At 34.7% G+C, this 24,995-nt stretch overlaps 1 protein-coding gene across 3 annotated transcripts in view; it reads right to left on the bottom strand.

The window, feature by feature from the left end:
* Nucleotides 1–24,995, bottom strand: part of LOC127875958 (uncharacterized WD repeat-containing protein alr3466-like) — a 40,684-nt gene that overhangs the window by 11,671 nt on the left and 4,018 nt on the right. For all 3 annotated transcript variants that reach the window (XM_052420736.1, XM_052420735.1, XM_052420737.1), the window contains 14 exons: nucleotides 23,460–23,550; nucleotides 21,107–21,194; nucleotides 18,938–19,040; nucleotides 18,241–18,352; nucleotides 13,655–13,720; nucleotides 11,659–11,727; nucleotides 8,878–9,061; nucleotides 8,412–8,505; nucleotides 7,949–8,047; nucleotides 5,824–5,914; nucleotides 4,999–5,197; nucleotides 3,388–3,484; nucleotides 2,020–2,156; nucleotides 1,521–1,646 (listed from right to left, as the gene is read on the bottom strand). In XM_052420736.1, the coding sequence (XP_052276696.1) occupies nucleotides 1,521–1,646; nucleotides 2,020–2,156; nucleotides 3,388–3,484; nucleotides 4,999–5,197; nucleotides 5,824–5,914; nucleotides 7,949–8,047; nucleotides 8,412–8,505; nucleotides 8,878–9,061; nucleotides 11,659–11,727; nucleotides 13,655–13,720; nucleotides 18,241–18,352; nucleotides 18,938–19,040; nucleotides 21,107–21,194; nucleotides 23,460–23,550 (1,556 nt within the window). The remainder of the gene's footprint in view (nucleotides 1–1,520; nucleotides 1,647–2,019; nucleotides 2,157–3,387; nucleotides 3,485–4,998; nucleotides 5,198–5,823; nucleotides 5,915–7,948; nucleotides 8,048–8,411; nucleotides 8,506–8,877; nucleotides 9,062–11,658; nucleotides 11,728–13,654; nucleotides 13,721–18,240; nucleotides 18,353–18,937; nucleotides 19,041–21,106; nucleotides 21,195–23,459; nucleotides 23,551–24,995) is intronic.

Genomic DNA, 24,995 nt, shown 5'->3' with positions numbered 1-24,995 from the left:
AGTGATAAAAAATAAGCCTTGCACTGCTCAATTTTGAACAAGATTCTCTATTTCAAATCACTGGAACCTATTACATTTTCTTGGTTTCAAGCAATAGATAAATATAAATTCCATGGTTTTTATTTGGCAAATTACTTTCAAAAATGATTCCTAATTAGTAGAATTTTGATAAACAAAATTCCTGTTTATAGTGAAAAATTGCTTATTATACCCCTGTTTATCTTATAACTATACCTGCATTGAGCAATTCAATTGCTTATTTTAACAAGATATATGTTTGTCAGAAACACTATGTCCCCTACTGCACCGCTTTGAAGCTATATATTTGACCTTTGACCTTGAAGGATTACCTTGACCTTTCACCACTCAAAATGTGCAGCTCCATGAGATACACATGCATGGCAAATATGAAGTTGCTATCTTCAATATTGCAAAAGATATGGCAAAATGGTAAAGTTGGGGCAAACAAACAAATAAACCAACCAACCAACCAACCGACAGGGCAAAAAAAAAAAAAATATGTCCCCTACTATAGTGGTGGGGGACATAAAAATAAATAAAATAAATTTATAGGACAAAACGCATGACGCTTTAGTATCAGTTAAAGGTAACTTAATTTGCATGAGACAATATATAATGCTATGCAGTGCATGGGAGGAGAATACATTTGATGACAGTCCCTTTATTTCCCTCTCACTCCAGTCAAATGATCAGTTTTTTAAATTTCATTCTGTATTTTTTATTATCTGTTTTTACAATAATTGATAATCCCATCATCAGTGTAAAATTTGTCCTACTTAATAAATAATAAATAATTAAAAACAAACAATATAATTAAATAGAGCTTGTTGAAAATGCGCATTTCATATCAAACAGAGATATGCATTAAATTTTGAATGATGTATGTTGAAAAGTGTATGAGAACTTTTCCAGATGAATTGGGATCTTTGGACAAATATAAATACAATACATCATTATAATGATGTCACAGTACATTGAATTGTATTAAGCTTGAGCAAATCTTGCGTATTTGATAAATTGATTTTATAAAAGGATTTAATAAAAATATGTTATGTTGATTTCAAGATAAGATTATATTGCACTCATACAGAAAATTAATATTTTTACTTTTGAAATGAGAATACAATCTTACAATGAAATTAACAAATGAGCCTCCCTCATTGAAAACATGTCTTAACACCTGTGCATTAAGTGTCATCCAAGATTAGCACACCTGTGCATTAAGTGTCCTCCAAGATTAGCACACCTGTGCATTAAGTGTCATCCAAGATTAGCACACCTGTGCATTAAGTGTCATCCAAGATTAGCTTGTGCAATCTGCTTTTGCGCCTTAAAATGGATTTTTGTGAAAAAAAGATTCCTTCAAATAAAAAATTCCAAAAAAGCTGAAAGTGTCAGCCCTAATAAGCCTGTGCAGATTGCACAGGCTAATCTGGTACAATACTTAACGCACATGCATTAAGCCCTGTTATCCCGGAGTGCGGCTCAAATGTTCTCACCAGGTATGTGGAGTCCATGCTGTTCTCCTTCTCTATAACTACCAGGCTTGTCACGCACGACTCATGCTCACAGAACACATATTTACACACAAACCCAGCTACGCGATTTGTTACTGAGTCACTCTCCTGTAATGCACAGAACATATATTTACACATGAACCCAGCTACGTGATTTGTCACAGTCAATATCCTGTAATGCACATAATACATGAGTTTCTCATGAACACATTTCTAAGTAAAAGCTGGAGCATTATTCTGCTAAATTGCAGGCTAGAGTTATGGAACTTGGTAAGTGAACTTCACAATGACCCAAAACATGTGTGAAATTTAATAAAATACCTGTAGTAGTGAAATTGACATGTTGTAGGTTAACCTTAACCAGAGCATTATGCAGACACAGATATTTGGGTGTAGTAATATGGCCCATGATATGTGAATACCAAGCTAAAAAGACCAGTTATATCTTGTTCTAAGGCTCTATTCCGCTCCTAATACTCACACTGTCCTTTGTGTTTTGTGGGAGGAGCCCAGATTCCGGGTCTAGGAGGATGCTGTAACGCGTGACTAGAGACTCCATGTCCTGGGGCTTCATATCCTGCAGAACTGACACTGCCTGGTCATCAAAACCCCACACATCTGAAAACATATGAGCCACTTCATGCAAAAATGGGTCTTATGCCATATGCAACAGGTGTAGCTCCAGACCAGACTGTGCATTCCCAGTCTGGTCAGGTGTTACCCCGTTTGCTGAAGACACATAAGATTTTGTGGACTCATAAGCCGTAAGGTTAGCCCCTGATATAACTGCACTAATGAGCAGGATGGTCTTGAGCTATGCTGGCCACAAAAGGCATTAAAACTCTTTTTGGCATGATGCGGTACAAGTATAAAATTTACAACTGTAGAAATAGTTAATCAGTTTTCGCAACATTAAAACTTATTGAGTTTCACAAAAACACCCATGAATGCTGGCCCTCATGGCAGATAAAAATTCTGGTCCCGTTCCAATCTGCTGTTGACTGGACAGGGAATTGAAAATTAGGCTTGTTGTACCGGAGGTTATGCCAGTACGGGATCTTGTGGCCAGACATGTATTGAGTGCATTGAACTGATTTTATACGGATTAACTCTGTTTGTACTCCCTAAATAGTGGGTATTTTAATATCTGGAACATTCCCAAGAGAGTCTCTTGTTTGTACACCCTGAATAGTGGGTATTTTAATATCTGGAACATTGCCAAGAGTCTCTTGTTTGTACTCCCTGAATAGTGGGTATTTTAATATCTGGAACATTCCCAAGAGTCTCTTGCTTTCTTTGTTTATTTGGATTTTGTTTTCATCTTTAACATTATTCAGTGAGATCACAGCAGTAAGTTAGTCTACTAATACTTTTCCTGGGTAAGCTAGTTTACTATTATTATGAGCAATAACTGACAACTGGCATACTTAAATCAGTGGTATGGCCAAACTGTCTGTAGAAATAATTCTAAGACCAATCCACACAAACTTATACGACAGAACCGTAACATGATCCTCTATTTGTAGTCCAGCACTTAGCTAAGTGAGCTAACTATGGACTTACTCAATGCTTGATTGACAGGTATATTTACCACTTAGATATGTATTTTAAGTCCATAAGAAAGTTACAATTAATTAAAGACCTTTTTTTACTAGATCCAAGTTTTAAAGGTTCATTTCCAACCCTTAGATACTGATGAGCAGCAAACAGCATAAAACATGAACAGACTGCGAGTTACTCGCAGGCTGTTCTGGTTTTATACTGTTTGCACATAGCCATTTTCACCTAGCTTCTAAGTGGGAAAGGTTAAGTTGCGTGAACATTCTCCAGTCAACACTTGTAGACGTACATATATTGGTGTCCTCTGAGGCAGCCAGGATGATGTCAAGACTTTCCACAAACAGGCACTTGAGTATCGTGGTATGGGGATGGTTGTGGGTGGAGGCCTGAAACATAGGACAAGCATCCTGATCTTGTTATCTATATAGAATTAAGCTATTTAGTGAATTTTTTAGGGTTAATTTGATGCCAAAGGGAACTGCTCCAAAGTTATATAATGTTTTCTTTATAACGACCTAAACATTCCCCTTACAATGATAAAACTCCATTCTAAAAGATTATTTTAAAATGTTTTATTTAACTTGAAAAAAATTGATTAAACAGGCGTTTTTGTACACAATTCTGGCTACATTCATCAAACCAAGTCTGTGCAGATAATTTAGCATAAGCAGCAAATAATACGATTAATGTTTAATAACAAATTTGAATATAAACATGTAATCATTATCATAAAAATTCATTTTTCCCCCTTTGCCCTAAAATTCCAGATCTGCAAGGCCCCACCACCTTCCCTCAAAGCTTAAAAAATTCAATAGATCTACAAGGGATGCTTTGGGTTCATAATAACTTGAAGGTGCAAACAATTACAGGAGCAAATGCAAAACTAATACTAAGTGCAGAATTAACACGTGACATAGAAACTCAAATTACAGATGGGGGGAAAATCCGACCACAGACAGTTCAGTGGAAACACAAACAGATGACAATTTATGGTTGCAAACTTACATTGCCTGGTGTTATGGGTGCAAACTTACATTGCCTGGTGTTAACTCAGAATTATAAGGAGAAAATTAACAAAGCTAAAATCATGGGGAATATTGGTTCTGGATCTTTTTTGTGTTCTGGACAGTTAATGCTTAACATATTAAAAATAATTAAACCTACATGCGCTGTGGAAAATAGAAATATAGTTTGGAAAAGATCAGGCTAACATGTGGAAACTTATAATGAGAAAAACTTGTTAAAACTGAGACTTAAGATGAAACCTGAGATTTAAAGATGAACCCTGTGACTAACAATTGGAGACTTAGAAATGAAACATTCAAGTGAGGTGGACAACATAAAACTGAGATCTGAGACTTACAGATGGAAACTGAGATCTGAGACAAGCATGTGGGAAATGTGATCTGAGAATAACAGGTAGAAACTGAGATCTGAGACTAACAGGTGGAAAATGAGATCTGAGACATACATGTGGAAAATGAGATATGAGAATAACAGGTGGAAACTGAGATCTGAGACTAACAGGTGGAAAATGAGAGCTGAGACTTACAGATGGAAACTGAGATCTGAGACTTACAGGTGGAAACTGAGATCTGAAACTTACAGGTGGAAAATGAGGTCGGACACTTACAGATGGAAACTGAGATCTTAGACTAACAGATGGAACTGAGATCCGAGACTGAAGGTGGAAAAGAGATCTGAGACTCACAGATGGAAACTGAGATCTGAGACTTACAGGTGGAAACTGAGATCTGAAACTTACAGGTGGAAAATGAGGTCGGAGACTTACAGATGGAAACTGAGATCTTAGACTTACAGATGGAAACTGAGATTTAAGACTTACAGATGGAAACTGAGATCTGAGAATAACAGGTAGAAACTAAACTCTGAGACTTACAGGTGGAATGATGGGCTTGTTGAAGGCGTAGTGGCTCTGGATGTTCTTGTTGTTGGCCTTGTTCACCTCCTCATTGTTCTTCACCTGCAGGTTGTTCAACTTCTCGTTGAGCTCTTGTTCCAGCATCAGTTCACGCTTCTTACTGCCTGTCTTACGTTTCTTTTTGATTTTTGAGTCACTGATGACAAATGTTTCCTTACTGAAAATGAGAAATGTGGTGCATATTGCAATTCTTGAAGCATTGACTGCATTTCAAAGTGAGCTGTATAAAGAAATGCAATTTAGTCAACAGAGTACTAATTAGCGATACTTGTGAACAGAGAGTGCAGATATTTTGAAATTAGCCAATGCATAAAAATAGTTTACAATTTTTTGTCTTCTGATAAAAATGTTTAATTCAATATTGAGAAACATAAAAAGAAGGGTTAGACAGCTAAGCTAAATAATCTACATAATATCAAAAGCACCATCTGTACGAAGTAAAAACTATACTAAGTTCATCTCTCAAGTATGAATTCACAATTCAATTAAACAGGTATGAGAATTACAGATTTAATATATACCAACAAAATCTTTTTTTCTTGATCACTCAAGCAAGAGATGTTTGAGTACAGGGTGCTTAACTATGCATTTCGCTTCGCAAATATGCATATTTGTATGACCTTACATAAGGATTACATCAAGATCAAAGAAATATCAATTGAAAATCTGCTGTAGTTATGAGATTTACGATTCTTAACAATAAACAAATGTGAATAATAAAGCTACACTATTTAAAGAAAAATAAAGGTTAGTATTGAGACCAAGATAAGTGACCATAGATACCTGTACATAAAATGGTTGGATTGCATGCGTTCCCACTTGACAATCACTCCTTCATGATCGCCACTAAATATCAGTATAGGCACTTTACGAGCTGAAAAACACCAAATGACTCCATAAGAAGCGTAAATGATTGAATCATGCATGGCAACAACATGATTCTTAAAGAAAACAAGCAAATTCGTTGGAATTGATATCCGCCGCCAATATGCTTCTGGACACAACAGTGTTATATTTGACACTCAAAAAAGCATTTTTTCAAGAAACAAAGGGCCATAACTCCGTTATTAACAGATGGTGTACAATCCCATTTGGCATGCATCATCCTCTTATCCATATATATACTCATACCAAGTTTCAATGAAATCGGCCAGAGCACTTTCAAGATATGGCTCTGGACACACACAAAAAGCATTTTTTCAAGATATAAAGGGCCATAACTCTTTTATTAACAGATGGTGTAGACTTCCATTTGGCGTGCATCATGCTCTTATCCATATATATACTCATACCAAGTTTCAATGAAATCCGCCAAAGCACTTCCAAGATATGGCTCCGGACGGACGGAATGATGGACAGACGGAAGGACAACGCCAAAACAATATCCCCTCGCCTATGGCGGGGGATAATAATTGGAGCTCTGGAATACCAGTAAAGTCAATGCCGAAGAACCTTGTGTGCAAACGCTTAGAAAACATCTATTTATTACATGAACATCTTTAATCATGCTTTTCTTTTTTGGGGGATAGCAGTTTTCAACAACAAATTCAAAAAACATCAATATACATTATGCACTTTTCTTGTTGTTCAGTTCTATGATCAATTTCAATTTATACCTTTACTTATTTAGAAAATTAGTTGAAAGATGCAGATGGATCCAATTTAAAATGTGAAAATTCTTTAAACATTTCAAAAGCAACATCAACATTTAATTGTGCATCAACCATTCTTCATTCTTGTTTGACAATATTGTCAGATGCTCGGCTAATCATAACACATCAAGGCAGTCCATTAGACAGCTCAATGATCCCCTGCCAAGATTATTTTTACTGTGAAGTGGTGACCTTCATTTTGAGCAAGCATGACTCACTCATGCCTTCTCCACATTCCTCCCATGATGTAAACATTGTGGCCAATATCATGAAAATCCTTCTATTGTTATTAAGATATAGACTTTAATTGTGCATCAACCATTCTTCATTCTTGTTTGACAATATTGTCAGATGCTCGGCTAATCATAACACATCAAGGCAGTCCATTAGACAGCTCAATGATCCCCTGCCAAGATTATTTTTACTGTGAAGTGGTGACCTTCATTTTGAGAAAGCATGACTCACTCATGCCTTCTCCACATTCCTCCCATGATGTAAACATTGTGGCCAATATCATGAAAATCCTTCTATTGTTATTAAGATATAGACTTTAATTGTGCATCAACCATTCTTCATTCTTGTTTGACAATATTGTCAGATGCTCGGCTAATCATAACACATCAAGGCAGTCCATTAGACAGCTCAATGATCCCCTGCCAAGATTATTTTTACTGTGAAGTGGTGACCTTCATTTTGAGCAAGCATGACTCACTCATGCCTTCTCCACATTCCTCCCATGATGTAAACATTGTGGCCAATATCATGAAAATCCTTCTATTGTTATTAAGATATAGACTTAAAATAAACATAGAGGCTCATCATTTTTAACACTGAAGTACAACCTTTACCTTGAGCAGAAGTGACTGTCTCATGTTTTCTGTACAGGTCTCAATGACATAAAAATTGTAGCTAAGTTTTATGAAAATTCTTCAATGGGTATAAAAAAAGGATATGCACAAACAAAGAGAGGATCAAACTTTTTACCTTAAAAGTTTTACATTGAGCAGGTGTGACTTACCCATGCCCTCTGTACATCGTCTCCATGACCTACACATTTGCTCAGTAGCCTCAATATTGTAGCAAAGTTTCATGACAATCCTTAAATGGGTATTGGATATAGATCCAACAAAAAAATGGAGGCTAAAAGTTTTGACTCATGTATAAACTTGATAAAAACTTTAAGATCATATGACTAACTCATGCCATCTGAACGAGATACATATATTTATATATAAAAGATAAACTACAACACCTACTATAACACAAACTCTCCAGCGGTACTTTACACTTGAGGGCTGTGACACAACCAGAAGGGTTGTACTTCCAAACTATCAAGTGTCGTCTACTTGTTGATGCTGGAAAATTTTTTTTTACCACATTGGTCTTTATCAATCCAAACTATTAATTTATTTAAGAGGAAAATAGCGTACATAATTCTTATAAAAAAGAATACTAATTCCGTACTGAATATAAAGACACAATTGATTTAAGCAATATTGAAATAAATCAAAACATTACCCATTGTCTATTAAATTATATAATTGAAGCTTGGTTTTTTTCACAGTGTAGCAATAAAACCATGACACTGTCAAAAGTATTGATGGGACAAAATCTTATTCTATGAGAGATCAATAAAGATAAATCGGATCTTTTGGATCAGGTCTTTGTAAAAATGTTATTAAAACTTTTGCTGCATGTCCCTAGATAATATTTTCATACCAACAACTTGGTTTAATTCAGGAAAGAATTTGAGGATCTGTAGTTGGTATTTCTCCTCTTCCTGTTGTTGAAATGTTCCAATAAAATCTGACACCTAAAACAGTAAATAATTAAATAAACAAAACATTTGATTCAGAGTACAATAGTTTTAATAGTATTGTAGCATGTACATTGCTAAATGGACCAAATAATGCAATGCCCATTAATGCAAATTGTTATTTCAATATATTTACATTATGCCAGAGTTAGAAGATTATAATTATTATAAAACTACTGTGAAAACTTTTTAAATGGTAATATGCATAAGATATTCAATTTTATTGTTCATATACTTGTACAACAACAATCATACAGATTTTAGCACATAACCCCTGGACAATAAAAAAACATCCTCCTTTTGTAAAGTATTAAACCCAAAAGGAATGAGGACTGGGGTGGAAGCCATTAGGCACTTTACAAAACTTACATTTTCACCAGATTTTGGATCAAACAGACTGGCATATGACGTGCCCCCTGCTACCCAGACGGTCTTGTTGCGGGGCACGTAACAAATGCCTGACACAGTAGAGATGAAGTTATCCAGCTTGTGGACTGGTTTTCCGTCTGCTGTCCAGATCTTCATGCTCTTGTCAAATGAACCAGTCAGGATCCTTGTGAAATGAAAGAAACCATCAGAACTTCTTAGGGCAGATTTAACCCTTTACAACTAAGATATGCTTATTGACGCATTTGTTGTGCCTTAGAATATCAAATTTAATTAAAGACCTATCTTACTAAATTCAAGTTTTAAAGGCTTCAAAATAGGTACTAATAAGCAGCAAACTGCGTAAATTCTGAACATACTGCAAATCACTTGCAGACTGTTCTAGATTTATGGTGGTTGCAAATCTAGCCATTTTCACTCTGCTTCTTAGAGTGTAAGGGTTTTCTTAAATTTGGGACAGGCCTTTGCCTCTCTTCTGTCCACCATTTCTTTAAATGGCAATGTAATGGGACAAACTCTGTTTAGCATATTAAATTTCACAGGAACAAGTTTCGGATGGTACTCTACACATGTTATAAAAATAGTCTTAGTCTACAATAAAATTCTGACCATTTATTGAATAAGAATAAGTTAATTGCAATAATAATAGTATACTGATCTGCACTGTCAGAGTATTGATATTGATTTTATTCATTGTTAAAGGCCCTATAAAGGTGACGATCCGTAATTATTTACCAATTTTTAAATATTTTTTCATATTTTATATATAAAGGTTATCAAAAACAATATATATATGCTATTGGACATTACCATACAAAATGAGCAATACAACTTGTTTTGAGCTCAAAATACAGTGTCTTTTAAGTCAATTGTGTTTACAAACAATCAGTTTATTTACATCCCTGTTTACTCTGGAAAGTGAAAGTGCAAGTTACTCAGGTCACCAAATATATAGCGTTCATTTTCAGCGTTTTCCGGTATCACTCACAAAGAAGGTCTCTTCTAAATGGTTAAAACGTTTTTAATGATCTAATATGTTACTTTCTGCTGGTAAAAAGTTGTTTAAAATAGATTAAAATTGAATTTTCTTTCGGCTATTTTTAGCATATGTCACCGCTTTGACCAATTTTGAAATGGGTATACAGTCCAACCCCTACTTCCGGTCACCCCTCATCGCTGGTCGTCCCGTGTAGGCGGCCGGTCTGTGCCGCGACCGTCCATAAACACTATATAATGCACCCCTCTTTAGCGGTAACCCCGTTTCTCCGGCCAGCGGCCAGCAATTTTGCATCCCAAATGTTAAATTCCCCTCATATGAGTGGTCACGCGCGAGAAAGTCAGTCCTGTACACTGGCAAAATTACACCGATGCAACGGAGAAAAAATGGATACGTACTTCCAGTCTGCGGTTTAGGCTCTGCAGTACTGAAGCGTGATGTGTGATAAACATTTTGACAGCCAGTTTGCAAATTGCAATTAATTAGCGACAGATTATCTACAAAGTTTTTATCCAAAAATCAATACACACACGCATGGGTATGACGTGACATTGTACATTGGTGCATAATTTTCGCGCGCTTTTGTCGGGACAAAGGAAATACATGAGGACATTTTTTTGATGCTAGAATTTGTAAATGTTTCATTAACATAAATCAATCGGGAGTGTGATTCGTATTACAAATTATGATTCTCATTTGGGAATTTAACAAAACATTTATATTTGTTTTATATTTACAATGATTTCAATATTAATTTTGATAAAACCATTTACGCGGTGAAATAAATGTTTTTATAATATTATGCATGAAAAGCACGATTACCAGTAGGATTACACCTGGTTGCTATTATCAGTCTCTTAAGTAACTGGCCACGATTTTATCGTGGAGGAGATCACTGTCGGGACCAATTTGTGTGGTAGGTATTACAAAGACATTAAACTGCAATAAACCAATTAAATTATCGATTGATTGATAGTGACACGGGAGTTATTCACGCATAACTGATTCACAACTGTTCCCATCTTAAGTGCATTGGGGCCATACAACGCGCATTCTGTAAACAACGAATCATGAGAATGATTCTTTTTCATTGACTTGATTCTGATGAGGATGATATTGATGATGATGATTAGAAAGATGAATGGAATATTTTTTATGAATGGAAATGTTGTTTAATAGCTGACTTTAGAAAGGAAGAAATAAAATTAAAGATCTATACATTGTATAGTACATGAACACATATTTACCATTTTGTTTATACAAAAATTGAACAGTTGGCCATGCACTCATCAACACTAGACTCCCTATGACCCAACCCCCTCTTAAAAGGCCACCCCGCTTAAGCAGCCAGTTTGGCCGTTTCCCTTGATTGGCTGCTTAAGAGGGGTTGGACTGTTGAAATCCGGTAAAAATTAGACCAGTTTATATGCATAATAATTGGATTTGTCACATTTATAGGGCCTTTAAATACTGTTTTTTTTAGTTCTATACTTGTTTCTGTGGACTAGTTCTACAAATCAATGCTGTACACTTTCCAATTTGACTTCATTAATGACAATCTAGCAAGCAACTTTGTTTTAAGCTGCTACATTTTTGCTTTAACTTGAGCTTGATAGTGTTATACATCTAAGAGTTATGAAATCAGTGTAAAATCAGTACCATGAAATGTTCAATATTCATGGATCAAACTCAGGACTGCCCGGTTGAAAACTGGATAGCATATCAATCAAACTAATAGACTAAGCTACCAACAGAAAATCACCAACCATGAGTTGTTTTCATTGTCCTTTGCCAGCAACAAACATGAAATCCCAGCGTCATGAGCACCGTTTATTCTGAAAGATACAAAACAAGATTGAGACAAACTCATGCAGTAAATTTGATAGCAATGTAAAATACAATAACTCAACAACATGGGTTTAGAAATAATATACGACAATTGCTTGATAAAACTACCTGATAAATAATTCATTTTTCTAAGGGCAACTTTACCCTGTCATAATATGTTGCTTATTGAAGTCTTAAACAAGAAACAAAACAAAACACTTTGGTAGATTCAAAACTAATACTGGCAGAAAAAGACAAATATGATTTCTAAACCAACTACTTCATTTGTAAAAGCACTTCCATGATTATGATATTGCTAAGAAACTAAACCTACACTAGTGATATGATCATCTTGAGGAAAATAGCAAAAGTACCATTATTCAGCAATACTTACACATAATAAATGTGAAACCTGACAGGGCCCTCAATCCATTTTAGGTGAAGCGGGTCGCTACCCTCATGAGGGGGAACTTTCGCGGCGTTTCGCTTTTGGGGGGATTTTTTTTCTTACTCTCATTATAACATTTGTACATGTTTGCACTATATTCATTTCATTTTTCATAATTTAGTATGTTTGACCAGATTAAATTGAAATAGAATTGAGATATAATAATCATGAGACACATCTTATTAAAAAAACAAACAAAAAAAATTAACAAAAAAAAAAATTTATTTCAGGGGGAATTTTTCCCGCCAAAAGGAGAAAAAAGTATACTTTTCAGGTGGGGGACTGTGGCAGAAATTTGGCTGCAGATTTGATAGATTGAGGGCCCTGCCTGATTTAAACAAATCAATTTCATTGTATTAAGCTTTCCATCGCATTATCAGACGATGTATTTTCAAGATAAACCACGCATGAGTAAAAGAAAGCTTATTTCAGCATAGTCGGGATTAGTGCTGCAACAATATACCGGTTTATCGGTATATATCGCAATACGCAATTCGCATATTGTATTGCGATACGATTTTCATTATACCGGTACGAACATTTTACAAAAATTCATTCACATTTCGTCCAGAAAAGCCATCGAAATAATGATAACAAGGTAAACAAAACAAAGCAGTGTAAAAAAAAAATCCGTAAAAATAGCATTCTGAAGGTGTATTATACGGAGTAGCGTTGTTACATCGGAGCATTCGTACTATGCTTTTGAACAGATTATCGTTGAATTAATTGCGCACAGCTGTAAATGTTTTGTTTGATTCTGAATTGAGCATTATTAAATTTGTATTCCGAACTTCGGAATTACGCTTCCAAATTTGAATGCTAATGCAACAATAAAAAATTCTAGCGTCAAATAAAAAGTGCTTTATCCTTTGTCTCAATAAATAGCGCGCAAAAATTATACAGACATGTAGAACGTCGCATGGAAAGTATGGGTGTATTTTGTGTTGTATAAAAACGGGAACATCACGTCAGGTGAATTACGCTTGTTCAGTGGAAAAAAACACCCCGCTTGGACGTTATTTCATCACATCTTTAAATAGTAACAAATGCCAAAATGTATTTGATACTTAAGAAAATTTGCGAATGTTTGTGTTTCTTGTTATTCTTGAGCACATTTATAGTAAATATATACCAGAATTTGCTTTAAAACTGGAATATACGGGATTATCAGGTAATTGGCAAGTTATAATTTTGGTACAAGTAAGCAATATATTGCGATATATTGCAATACGGGATTTTGAACTGACAATATATTGCAATATGGTTTTTGGCGTATTGTTGCAGCACTAGTCGGGATAAACTTGTAATGCTCCGAACAAGGACCTCATTTTGCTTATTTACGTGACATTCTTTTATGTTTCTTGTGTTCTTCTGGAAACTTAAGATATTTTCTTTTGTTAGTTTATAAAAATAAGACATTTTTTTAAATAATAGGATAAATGGAATTTGATGTTTTATAGTAATGACTGAGTCAGCTAACAACTTACATGGCAAATGTCTTTAAGCTATTGTCTCCAGTTAACGTTTCATAGATGATGAGTCGTTGATCGTATCTGCAACCACAAAAGAAACAGATAGAACAAATTAGGTGAACAATTGACGAAATACCGCAATATAAAAGTCATGCTCTAAGAAAACGAGGTTTAATACATGTGCATAAAGTGTCGTCGCAGATTAGCCTGTGCAGTAAGGGCAAGCTAATCAGCGATGACACTTTCCTCTTTTATGATATTTTCCTTTCAAGAAAGTCTCTTCTTAGCAAAAAATCAATTAAAGAGGGAACGTGTCGTCCCTGATTAGCCTGTGTGGACTGAACAGGCTAATCTGGGATGACACTTAAAGCGCATGCATTAAACCCCCTTTTTGCAGAGCGCAGCTCAAATGAATATCTTCTACATTTCTACCTATTCCGAAAGGCTGGTTTAAAGGCCCTTACAACAAAAAGGACCCTTAAACAACAGCAATATTAATACAAGGAGCATAATTAGCAGATATTTTTTCTTCTTTATGTCCTATGCACAAGTATTCAAAAATATACTGATGGTATATTTTCAACAAATGTATCCATGCAATAACAGGAAACACTTTGCGAGTCTACATTATCAATAAATTGTTATCAGTTATGCAAAAAACCTATATAACAAGAGCTGTGTTTTTGAAACACTATTCCCCCTATTGCGCCGCTTTGAAGCAATATATTTGACCTTTTACCTTGAAGGATGACCTTGACCTATCACCAGAGCTCCAGATAAGGTTTTGTGAAATTCTGAAATTACTACCAGATTTTCAAATAGAATTCTTAACTCTGAAATTTTATTCTCAACGTTACTACTAAGTTATGGAAAATAATTCTTATTTTTTCTAAATGACCTATAAATAAATAATAATGGTTATTTTCATGCAAAAAAATCAAAATAAACATACTAGCAACTTTATTTATGCGAGTTCAACAGTGTCTTTTCAGTATTATACAATGTTATTTTTCAAATACCTTCATATGCCCAAACTGTGCTTAGATTGTATGCCTTAGATGAATTTTTACATTATTCACAATTAAAATGGGTCTCCCCTTCAATCTTTTCAACGATTAGCCACGGGACTTGTCCCTTCCACTCGTTCAATGTTTTTTTGTGTGTTTAAGTTTGGACCCGTTGTGTCGCGTTTTTGTTTAGCTTTTCCGACTGTGTCGGCAACTGAACATACAACATCGTATAAGATCTTTTCTATAATGTCTTTCTAAACATTTAACTTCGGCTCACTTTGCGTACAATATGTTAAAAGCGTGTTTTTGGACGCTTTGCAGTTTTTTAGGACGTTCTCTGGGCGCCGCCAGTGTTTTTTTGACAGATAGACTGTATACGCCGCTTTTATTGGAAAAAAATGCGCTTTGTTATACAAACCCGATAACCATTCTATATAAGCACAGCAAAGATCTTTAATACGCGAAAAAAACTCAATAAAAATCGATACGAACCGATGCAAAAATAATATTCGTAACTTGATTTTGAAATTCTTAATGGTACGACAAGATTTTAAAATAAATACGTAACGGACTTGAAAATAATTCGTAATTACGAAAATACGACCCTTATCTGGAGCTCTGCCTTTCACCACTCAAAATGTTCATCTCCATGAGATACATATGCATGCCAAATATCAAGTTACTATCTTCAATATTGTAATGGGTAGGACCAAGGTTAAAGTTTTGGGACAGAATGACATACAGAATGACAGACAGACAGGCTAAAAACATTATACCCCAAATTATTTGATCCGGGATAAAAAGAGGCAGTAACAGAGAGTAGATCCCTTTTAAATGATGTGCATGGGCCTTCATGCTTACCCATTTTCCCCGAGCCTGGAGAAGGATGACAATGGGACAAGTATATGTATGGAATTCATATAATTAAGTAAGTAACACATGTTATAATATATAACATAATAATAAGAGTAAGGGGTCTAAAAACTTGTGTGTACACGGCTAATGCATTGTTATAAAAAGGGTACAGAAAGAATGTGTGATACATTTTGAAAGAAAAAAAGGGAAACTGCAAGCACAAGGCCCTTGCATTTTGAGATTTTAAACAAAGGACAATTACAGTGTACTCCTTCAAAAAATAAAGACAAAGTGAAAAAGTGAAACCTTGACAATATGCCATATATCTTTATATGTAATTTTAAACAATGGGAAATAATTCCTTAAACAATTACACACTTTACAATTTGCCCAGCAGCACTTGCCACAGAAGATTGTATATGTTATCTTAAACAAAGGACTATAACTCTTTAACAAGGGCTGTTTGTAAAACATGCATGCCCCCCATATGGGCTGTCCGTTGTAGTGGCAGCCATTGTGTGAATACGTTTTTTGTCACTGTGACCTTGACCTTTGACCTAGTGACCTGAAAATCAATAGGGGTCATCTGCGAGTCACGATCAATGTACACTTCAACACCGTTATTTCGAAGTCGTCGGGACCGTAAAAAAAACTTCGGATTAACGATTATTCGAAACAAACATTTGACAGAAGACTTCTTTGACTCTGTACAAATAAAACGTTGTGGAATTCGCATGGTTCGATTACACGCTAATATTAATAATGGTTTTACTTAAAAACGTAAACTAGTCAGATAGCAATAGATTTCTATTTGTAACAAATGGAGGAATAAAACGATTCTTTTTCTTCTTCTTTTTATTTTTCTCTAATTACAGAAGATATAAAATACCATGAAGCCACACATTATAATACATGTAAATACATATGAGTACATTTTCGGAAATGAATAAACTTTTTTTAATTAGACGCGATGTCTCTCTGAACATCGGCGTTAGCAGCGCTAAACTGGACGCATGTAACATATTTCTCCAATTTGTCAAGGACATTCAACAATTCACTCCGCCCGTGTTTTGCTCGCAGAACTGCCTTACGTCGTTGATGCGGTCACACATTGATTGGATATCAAGTTCATTCTTGTGTTGTCGGCCTCGTCGTCGTCGCTGGATTAATCTTTTAAGTACTGCGTCCGCTGATCGCTGGCTGATTAAGTCGCAGACGACAAAGGTGTAATTATCGGTTTTTGACGTGCAAAGCGCAGACGACAAAGGTGTGAAATTACGCTCAGTGTTTTGCAGTTTTGACTTCGGATTAAAGATTGATAATTAGGTGCGAATTATAGTGTTGGGACCGACAGAATCACTTCGAATTAACGATTTCTTCGGTTTAACGAAGTTCGGATTAACAATGAAATTTTACATTAAACAAAGAAGAACCAAAATCGGGACCCGGAAAATACTTCGAAATAACGGTGACTTCGGATTATCGGTGTTCGAAATAACGGTGTTGAAGTGTACCTATGAAGTGTCATGATCCTAGGCATAAGCGTTCTTGAGTTATCATCCGAAAATCATTTTACTATTTCGGGTCACCGTGACCTTGACCTTTGACCTTGTGACCTCAAAATCAATAGGGGTCATCTGCGAGTCATGATCAATCTACCCATGAAGTTTCATGATCCTAGGCATATGCGTTCTTGAGTTATCATCCAAAAACCATTTTACTATTTCGGGTAACTGTGACCTTGACCTTTGACCTAGTGACCTCAAAATCAATAGGGGTCATCTGCAAGTCATGATCAATCTACCCATGAAGTTTCATGATCCTAGGCGTATGCATTCTTGAGTTATCACCCGGAAACCATTTTACTATTTCGAGTCACTGTGACTTTGACCTTTGACCTAGTGACCTGAAAATCAATAGGGGTCATCTGCGAGTCATGATCAATCTAACCATGAAGTTTCATGATCCTAGGCGTATGCGTTATTGAGTTATCATTCAAAAACCATTTTAATATTTCGGATCACCGTGACCTTGACCTTTGACCTAGTGACCTCAAAATCAATAGGGGCCATCTGCGAGTCATGATCAATGTACCTATGAAGTTTCATGATCCTAGGCCCAAGTGTTCTTGAGTTATCATCTGACAACCACCTGGTGGACGGACCGACAGACCGACAGACAGACCGACCGACATGAGCAAAGCAATATACCCCCTCTTCTTCGAAATAATTAGGCCACAGAACCCAATATGCACTCTAGCACTTCGAAAATATTTTTCTGTTCAAGTTTGACAAAATTTTGCGCACAACATGTAGGAGGAGTTGTGCACAGAAACTTTTAAATGTAATTTTAAACAAAGGGCTATAACTCCTTACAAAATAACTGAATAACAAACCGTTGATAATATGCCCTGTAGCACTTGGAGATTGTCAATCTGAACAAGATTGACAAACATTGCACGCAAAATGTAGGAGAGGTCATACAAAGGAAAAAAGTGTGACAAACAGATTTCTATATTCCTACATTTGTCAGCAGGGGATAATAAAATAATATAAAAATTCAAGTAGTCATTGTTTCATTTCAAGCTACAGTCAATCAAAACAAAGCTTGCCCATTTCTTCATAATTTACTATTTCAACTGTATAAATCACTTCGTACATCAATGAGAGCAACAGCAAATGATTTTTTTTATGACTGAACACAATTCTGAAATTAGACATTTAACTAATTTCTTACCCTGCCGAGTATGTCCGTGAGTCTGTACACAAAATGCACCTCACAATGTCTGTATGTTCTTTGGCAATGTATAGCACCCGATTACAGTTGATCACATGACCTGATTCCCGCTCTATAAATTGATGTTTATTAAAATCATAAGTATAATTTTAAGTTAGGTTACAAAGATTATCATAAAATTATTATTTAAAAAAACACACAAGGCGTATGTGTATATACAAAACTGCCTAACAAAATGCTTTCATATGAAAAGGGAGCAAACTTAAAACATGTACAAAACAATGATTCACCATGTAACATTTCTCATGAACATTTTGTATGATGATTACCTTGCACATTTTTGTGAAAACAGGAATCATCGTTATATTGTGTGTGCCAGAAAACAATGAAATCACATGGTAGTTCTAACCTTAATGTTGCCTACTTAAGAGTAGAACAATTTTAGTATTACATACTTGTAAAATATATGTACAGGCAATTCCTAAGAATTCTTCTAAAGCACAGGGAACAAGCCTGCAGTTTAGCATGGAACATTGCAAATGGTTTGCACTGCCATGTGTGATTTTTTTAATGATATATTTATATGCTATATACTCAAATAACGCAAGTATTTCAAAACATTTGAATTGCGGAATACATCACATAAAATTATTGGCAATAATTAATATGCCTATAGAACTCATACATGTCAACATACTTTCATCTAATGCATAAATGCGGATTCCGCCATTGACTCCACAGAATATTTGAAGTTGATGTCGACGTGCACATATTCCCATACAGTAAACAGGAACTCCAATCTACAAACGAAACAAAAAAAAGATTAACCATATGCAAACTACATATATTTGTAGAAATGCCAAATGTACAATATATATATATTTTTCTAATTAAAGAGATAGGCATTCCTCTTCTTTGTGTGTGTTTTGTCAGCATATAAAATCTGTTGAGGTTATTATGCATATTTATTTTACACACAACAAATAAACCACGGGATGGTAGAAATTGTCTCATTGTTTAAATCAATGTATCATTTATAGTTATTAAAACATTCATTAAGTAAAATAGGAAAAGAGCCTTGATATTCTAAATTTGGACAATATAATTATATATTATTAATTCATTTAACAATGTTGTGTACAAGTTCCCAGAATTTGTTTCCATACATAGCTGTCATACCATATTGGGCCGATGGTCAAGTCAGATGAGAGTATGCCAGATGTGTACATATAGTATTTAAATATATCACAGTGTTGTAATGTTGAATAATCTTAGTATTATACACCAAATACATTTATTTGCGCTATTTGCATTATTTACATCCATTAATTATTACGTCACAAAAGAGTGTGACAGTTCAAGTCATTTAATGACATTGTGTCCCATAAGAAGTTAACACTTTGTTTCTTGAGCAATACCCTGATGGAGAAAATAATAAGAAAACAAGCAAATTCGTTGAATTGATATCCCCCGCCAATATGCTTCTGGACACAAAAGTGTTATATTTGACACTAAAAAAGCATTTTTTTTAAGAAATAAAGGGCCATAACTCTGTTATTTACAGATGGTGTACAATGCCATTTGGCGTGCATCATCCTCTTATCCATATATATAGTTTTAATGAAATCCGCCAAACACTTCCAAGATATGGCTCCGGACACAAAAGTGCCGGAACGGACGGACGGAAAGACGGACGGACGGAAGGACGGACAACGCCAAAACAATATCCCTCCGACTATGGCGGGGGATAATTATGTAAATGTATTTATTAAAACGTGGGACATATTATTATTATTATTATCAAACCACATATTTTGCCGATTTGTAATAGGTCGTGTTTGAGCATCATGTAGATTCTATCTATTTCTTGTGATGGAGTGGGTTCAGAAACGATTGGGAAATCATTGTTTAAACTCAAAACATCCTTTATGGAATATACTGGATGCACAGAAGTCTAAGACAGTAGAATACTGTAGGATATAAAATATATAGGCTTGGATGATATAATTATTTTTGTAATAATAATATGTTTATTTATAAAAAAGTATATAGGCACTGCTCTGTGAAAAGGGGGTTTAATGCATGTGCCTAAAGTGTCGTCCCAGATTTGCACAGTCTGTACAGGCTAATCAGGGACGACACATTCCGCTTTTTTATATTTTTCTTTTAAAGGCAGTCATCACAAAAAACCAGATTAGGCATAAAGTGTCGTCCCTGATTAGCCTGTGTAGACTGCACAGGCTAATCTGGGACCACCCTTTACCCACATGCATTAAACCCTTTTTTCTAAAGCGTGGCTCATATATTATTGTAAACAAGACTATTGCCAAGCAATATAGTCCCCTACCGGCTCCACCATTGTCAGAAATTCCACCATTGTCAGAATTTTTGTTGTTGCCATAGCAACCAGAATTTTTGACGTAGGAACAAAATGAAATGACGTGCATAATGTCCATATTGCCATCTATCCATATTTCAAGTTTAATGAAAAAATATTAAGAACTTTTAAAGTTATCCCAGGATCCAGAAAACCACCATTTTCAGCAGTAATTTTAGTCTATTTGTTGCCATAGCAACCAGAATTATTGACGTAGGAACAAAATGAAATGACGTGCATAATTTCCATATTGCCATCTATGCATGGTTCAAGTTTCATGAAAAAATATTAAGAACTTTTAAAGTTATCGCAGGATCCAGAAAAGTGTGACTGACTGACTGACTGACTGACAGACAGAGCGCAAACCATAAGTCCCCTCCGGTGAAACCGGTAGGGGACAAAAAAACATTTTGAAATACTGAAATAAATCTTCATACGACTCATTCCTTTACACACCAAAAGATTGTCCCCCAAGAAAAGAATGCTTACATTGATTCTGTCGTAAACTCCGCCCCCTGATGCCCATGCTATTATGTTTCTGTCATTGGCCGATGACAGCATTAACTTTGTCTCACTCCTACAAAAGACATTAAAGAGTCAAGCAATATATAGTAAAAACAGCATCATTAGTCATCATGAACTGTTAAAAGAAATGACCTTTATTTCACCACAAACTATTTCTTTTGCAATAGATACATTAATTGTGTGTCTGTCTGAAAAGACTGGGTGCAAATTTATATTTTGCTGTAAGCTTGCAGCCAACAAACCTGTGAAATGGGGTTTAACATTTGATGATAATGTCTCTTATTAAATGTCTTGAAACTGGATGTGCAAATATCAATTTGGACATTAACACCAGGCCAAAAACTTGTCTATTGAATAATAGGTAACTCTGGATAAAAGTACATTAAAATCAGTTCCACCCAAGCATTTTACAGAGAGAGCAAGAAGTCAACACACCTATTGCCAAATAATATTAAGTCTATTGTGTGTGTTTTTAAATAAATCTAATGTGGCATTATTAATGTAATGCAAAGGTTATTAAGCCATGATAATATTTCATTGAATACCAGATTTAAGAATTTTCCCACAATGTCTGATAATGGAATTACCAAGTGTGGTTTGGTGCACAATTGAATCGGCAAGTTTTTTTAAATTACACCTGGTGATTAAGTGTCAAAAGGTTAATTGCAGATTGTGAAAAGGTTTAAATCAATAATTGTCAAAATCATGAGGCAATAAATACAGTCTGTACAATTCTAGAAAATTATTGGAGGATACTAAATAGCTATGCGAAAAAATCCCTGTTCTTAACCCAAAATATAAAACACACATTTATTAAATGAAAGTGACAGATGCAATAATTAATTTTCTTGTATATACAAAAGCATAACCACAGGCACCACAACTATATTGACTTAGAATGAAAATGCATAATTTGTACACATATAATTATGTACATTGAGTTAAAGGTATAAACAGACTTAGTAATGCAGAAATTCTCTATTTTGAACTAATATTGTCATAGCAAACATTTCAAGCTGAAGTTCTAATAAAATATACATTAAAAACCATAAGATCCATATGGTGCATAATGAATAGGGCTGTCACGATACGCCGTGAGCGTACCGCGGTATATCGTGGTACGGCAACACTGTATCGCGGTACGTACCGCGATATTTTACAGAATATGTATCTGTAAAGAAAACAGTTTACAAACTTTATTTAACTCAATAATCAGAAAACACTGGTATCATAGTATGACTAGAAACTGTAATAAACTTGATAGAAGTAGTCATTGTTATTGTTATTCGCGTCTTTTTCTAAAATGTCCGCCATGTTGTTTACAATAGCTGTGACTACGACCTGTGTAAATCGAACGCTTCAAGGGCATGTTTAAAATGCGGAGTCAGCAGGCCCAGTATTGAAAATCCGTAGCGTTCTGACTCTTCATCGACTTATTCATAATCTTAAGATAACATGATTTGGAAGTGCCATGCTTTGAACGATTGATATTCTAAAGAAAGAAAATAAGAAATAGAGTAAACATCTTTTGGATATTTATGAACTTATTTGCAAAGGAAATCTAACCCAAATTCCAAAAAAGGTACGGACCCATACATCGCCGTATTTTAAACGTGAAAGTTAAACATCTACCAGTGGAAGCGCTTGCTTGACCTGGATATTAACGGATTATTTATTTAGCCCTTTTGAATCGCTTCTACAGTTTTCAAAACGATATCTGTATCAAAATAATTATGTAATGTATTTATATATGTGCAAATTTAATAATATTAAAAAAAACCGGTGCGGCAACGCCGTACCGCGGTGCGATTTTTTTCACGACATGCACCGCGATATACCGGTATACCGGTGAATCGTGACAGCCCTAATAATGAAAATCATGAGGATGATAATGTTCATTAAAGCCACAATCCACTAAAAAAACTTATTATGCATGCACACAATCTGGTACCTGTTCTTATGAAAGAAGCTCATTTTAACTAGCAGCAGAAACAATGTCTTATGTTAGAAAATTATCACATAAATATGTTGATATTCAAAATAGTTGAGAATGAAATTTATATTTTGTGTTTTGCTCGGTACTAACTTACTGACTAGATTTACCACAGAGGCATCAGCAGCTATTGCATGTACAAAAATCTTTCCAATTAATGTTACTTTGTAGTTATTATTTGACAAATTTCAATACTCAATATGTTTAATTTTAGTTCGTAAGATATCCAGAAGAAACATTGTCTGCAAGTTTTTGTTTGTGTTTTCACTTATTCTGGAGTACTTATTCAGGAGAGTGGGATATTAACATTTATTGAATGCATACCAATATAAGAAATCTGTGATCCAGCCCTTGTGTTCATAGGCCACAGAAATCTGCTTTCCACTTTCTGACTCCCAGGTTTTAATAACGCCATCTGAAAATATACAGAAACAACTAAACAAGTTAGCACTGGGAAGTTCAAAAGTGGACAAAACCTTTTTTTAACAATAAAAGTGGGTTGAACCTTGTTATTTATAATTTGCCTGGACCGGGGAAAGTACTTAAAATAGAACATTTCTATGTTATTGGCATCAAAATTATAGTTTTTTAACATTGCAATTTCATGTATACAAATTTGTTAGATACTTTAACAGGACCTGTTCACCATTTTGTAAATTGTTTGATTAAGCATTTAGTTTTTAATTAAAAGCTTATTAGATTATTTAATTTTGATTAAGTACAATTTTAAAGCAAAATCCTAAAAAATATTTTAAGAATGTTAACTATGCATGCTAGATTACGAAATAATTGCTTGTAGGTGTAAAAACAGACTTCTAACTAAAAGATTAGCAATTCGAATATCAATTCATAAAGATCAAAGATTCTTAAGATTGCACCACAATATAAGTGCATTTGAAATAGCTGAAACTCATTATATAGCAGAGTTTCAATTAAACATCAAATTATTGAAGAGACTTGTTCACTGTTTGTAAAAATGACAATTTTCAAACTTTTTGTCACAGATTAAAAATATTAAAAAAACAGTATCACTCAGGGAGCGTATTACAACTAATGACGTAGACTAAAACTGCAAATATACCTTGGTTTTTGAACTATCATCGTTAAATATTGATCAACTTATAAAGCGTTACAAACGTAAAACAAGTGGATACTTTGGAATTACAATGTTGTTTTAATAATATTTTGTTGCGTCACATGGTTTGCTTACATGAAATTTAAATGATTAAAAATGTATGTAGATGGCCAAGTGGTTTATGCTGTAGACTTTTATTCCATAGGCCACTGGTTTGAGCTCCAGGTGAGACAATCTGTTTTTTTAATTTATTTGTCATTTTGACAATCTGTGATGAAATATCTTTACTAATTTGATGTTTAATTGAAGCCTGCTATAATGAGTATCATTTATTTCAAATGCACTTGTGCAGTGCAATCTTTAGAACCTTTACTTTCAATGTCGCCTTGGTGAAGTGGATATGGTGTCCGCCCAGCAATGGAGCTTATATAAATAGGCTTTAATTTGATATTTGCCCAATAAGAAAAATATTGGTCCCACGCCATTTAGAAAAAGTTACCTTGAAAATTCCTGCAATTGGGAAAATTCAGTTTCAGTACTCATTTTATTTGTTCACTTGCAGATAATGCGCTTTTGGAAAGAAATTAAATCAGCTTTGCTTTATTTTGGGAATTGTTTGCATGGTAATTGGAAATTTGGTCTTTTACCTTGAGTTTCCTTGGGAAGTGCCTTTGACAGGTACTTTATAAAGATAAAAAAATCAATGGGTAAGGAGCCACCCTGTCTGCTAATGAGACCAGATATCCTTGCATGACTTTAGAGAAGACATGGCACTTAATAAATTT

Source organism: Dreissena polymorpha, chromosome 4, assembly GCF_020536995.1.
Source record: "Dreissena polymorpha isolate Duluth1 chromosome 4, UMN_Dpol_1.0, whole genome shotgun sequence".
Taxonomy (NCBI): Eukaryota; Metazoa; Mollusca; class Bivalvia; order Myida; family Dreissenidae; genus Dreissena; species Dreissena polymorpha.
Note: the sequence above shows the minus strand (reverse complement) of the source record. Positions and strands in the feature narration are given on the sequence as shown.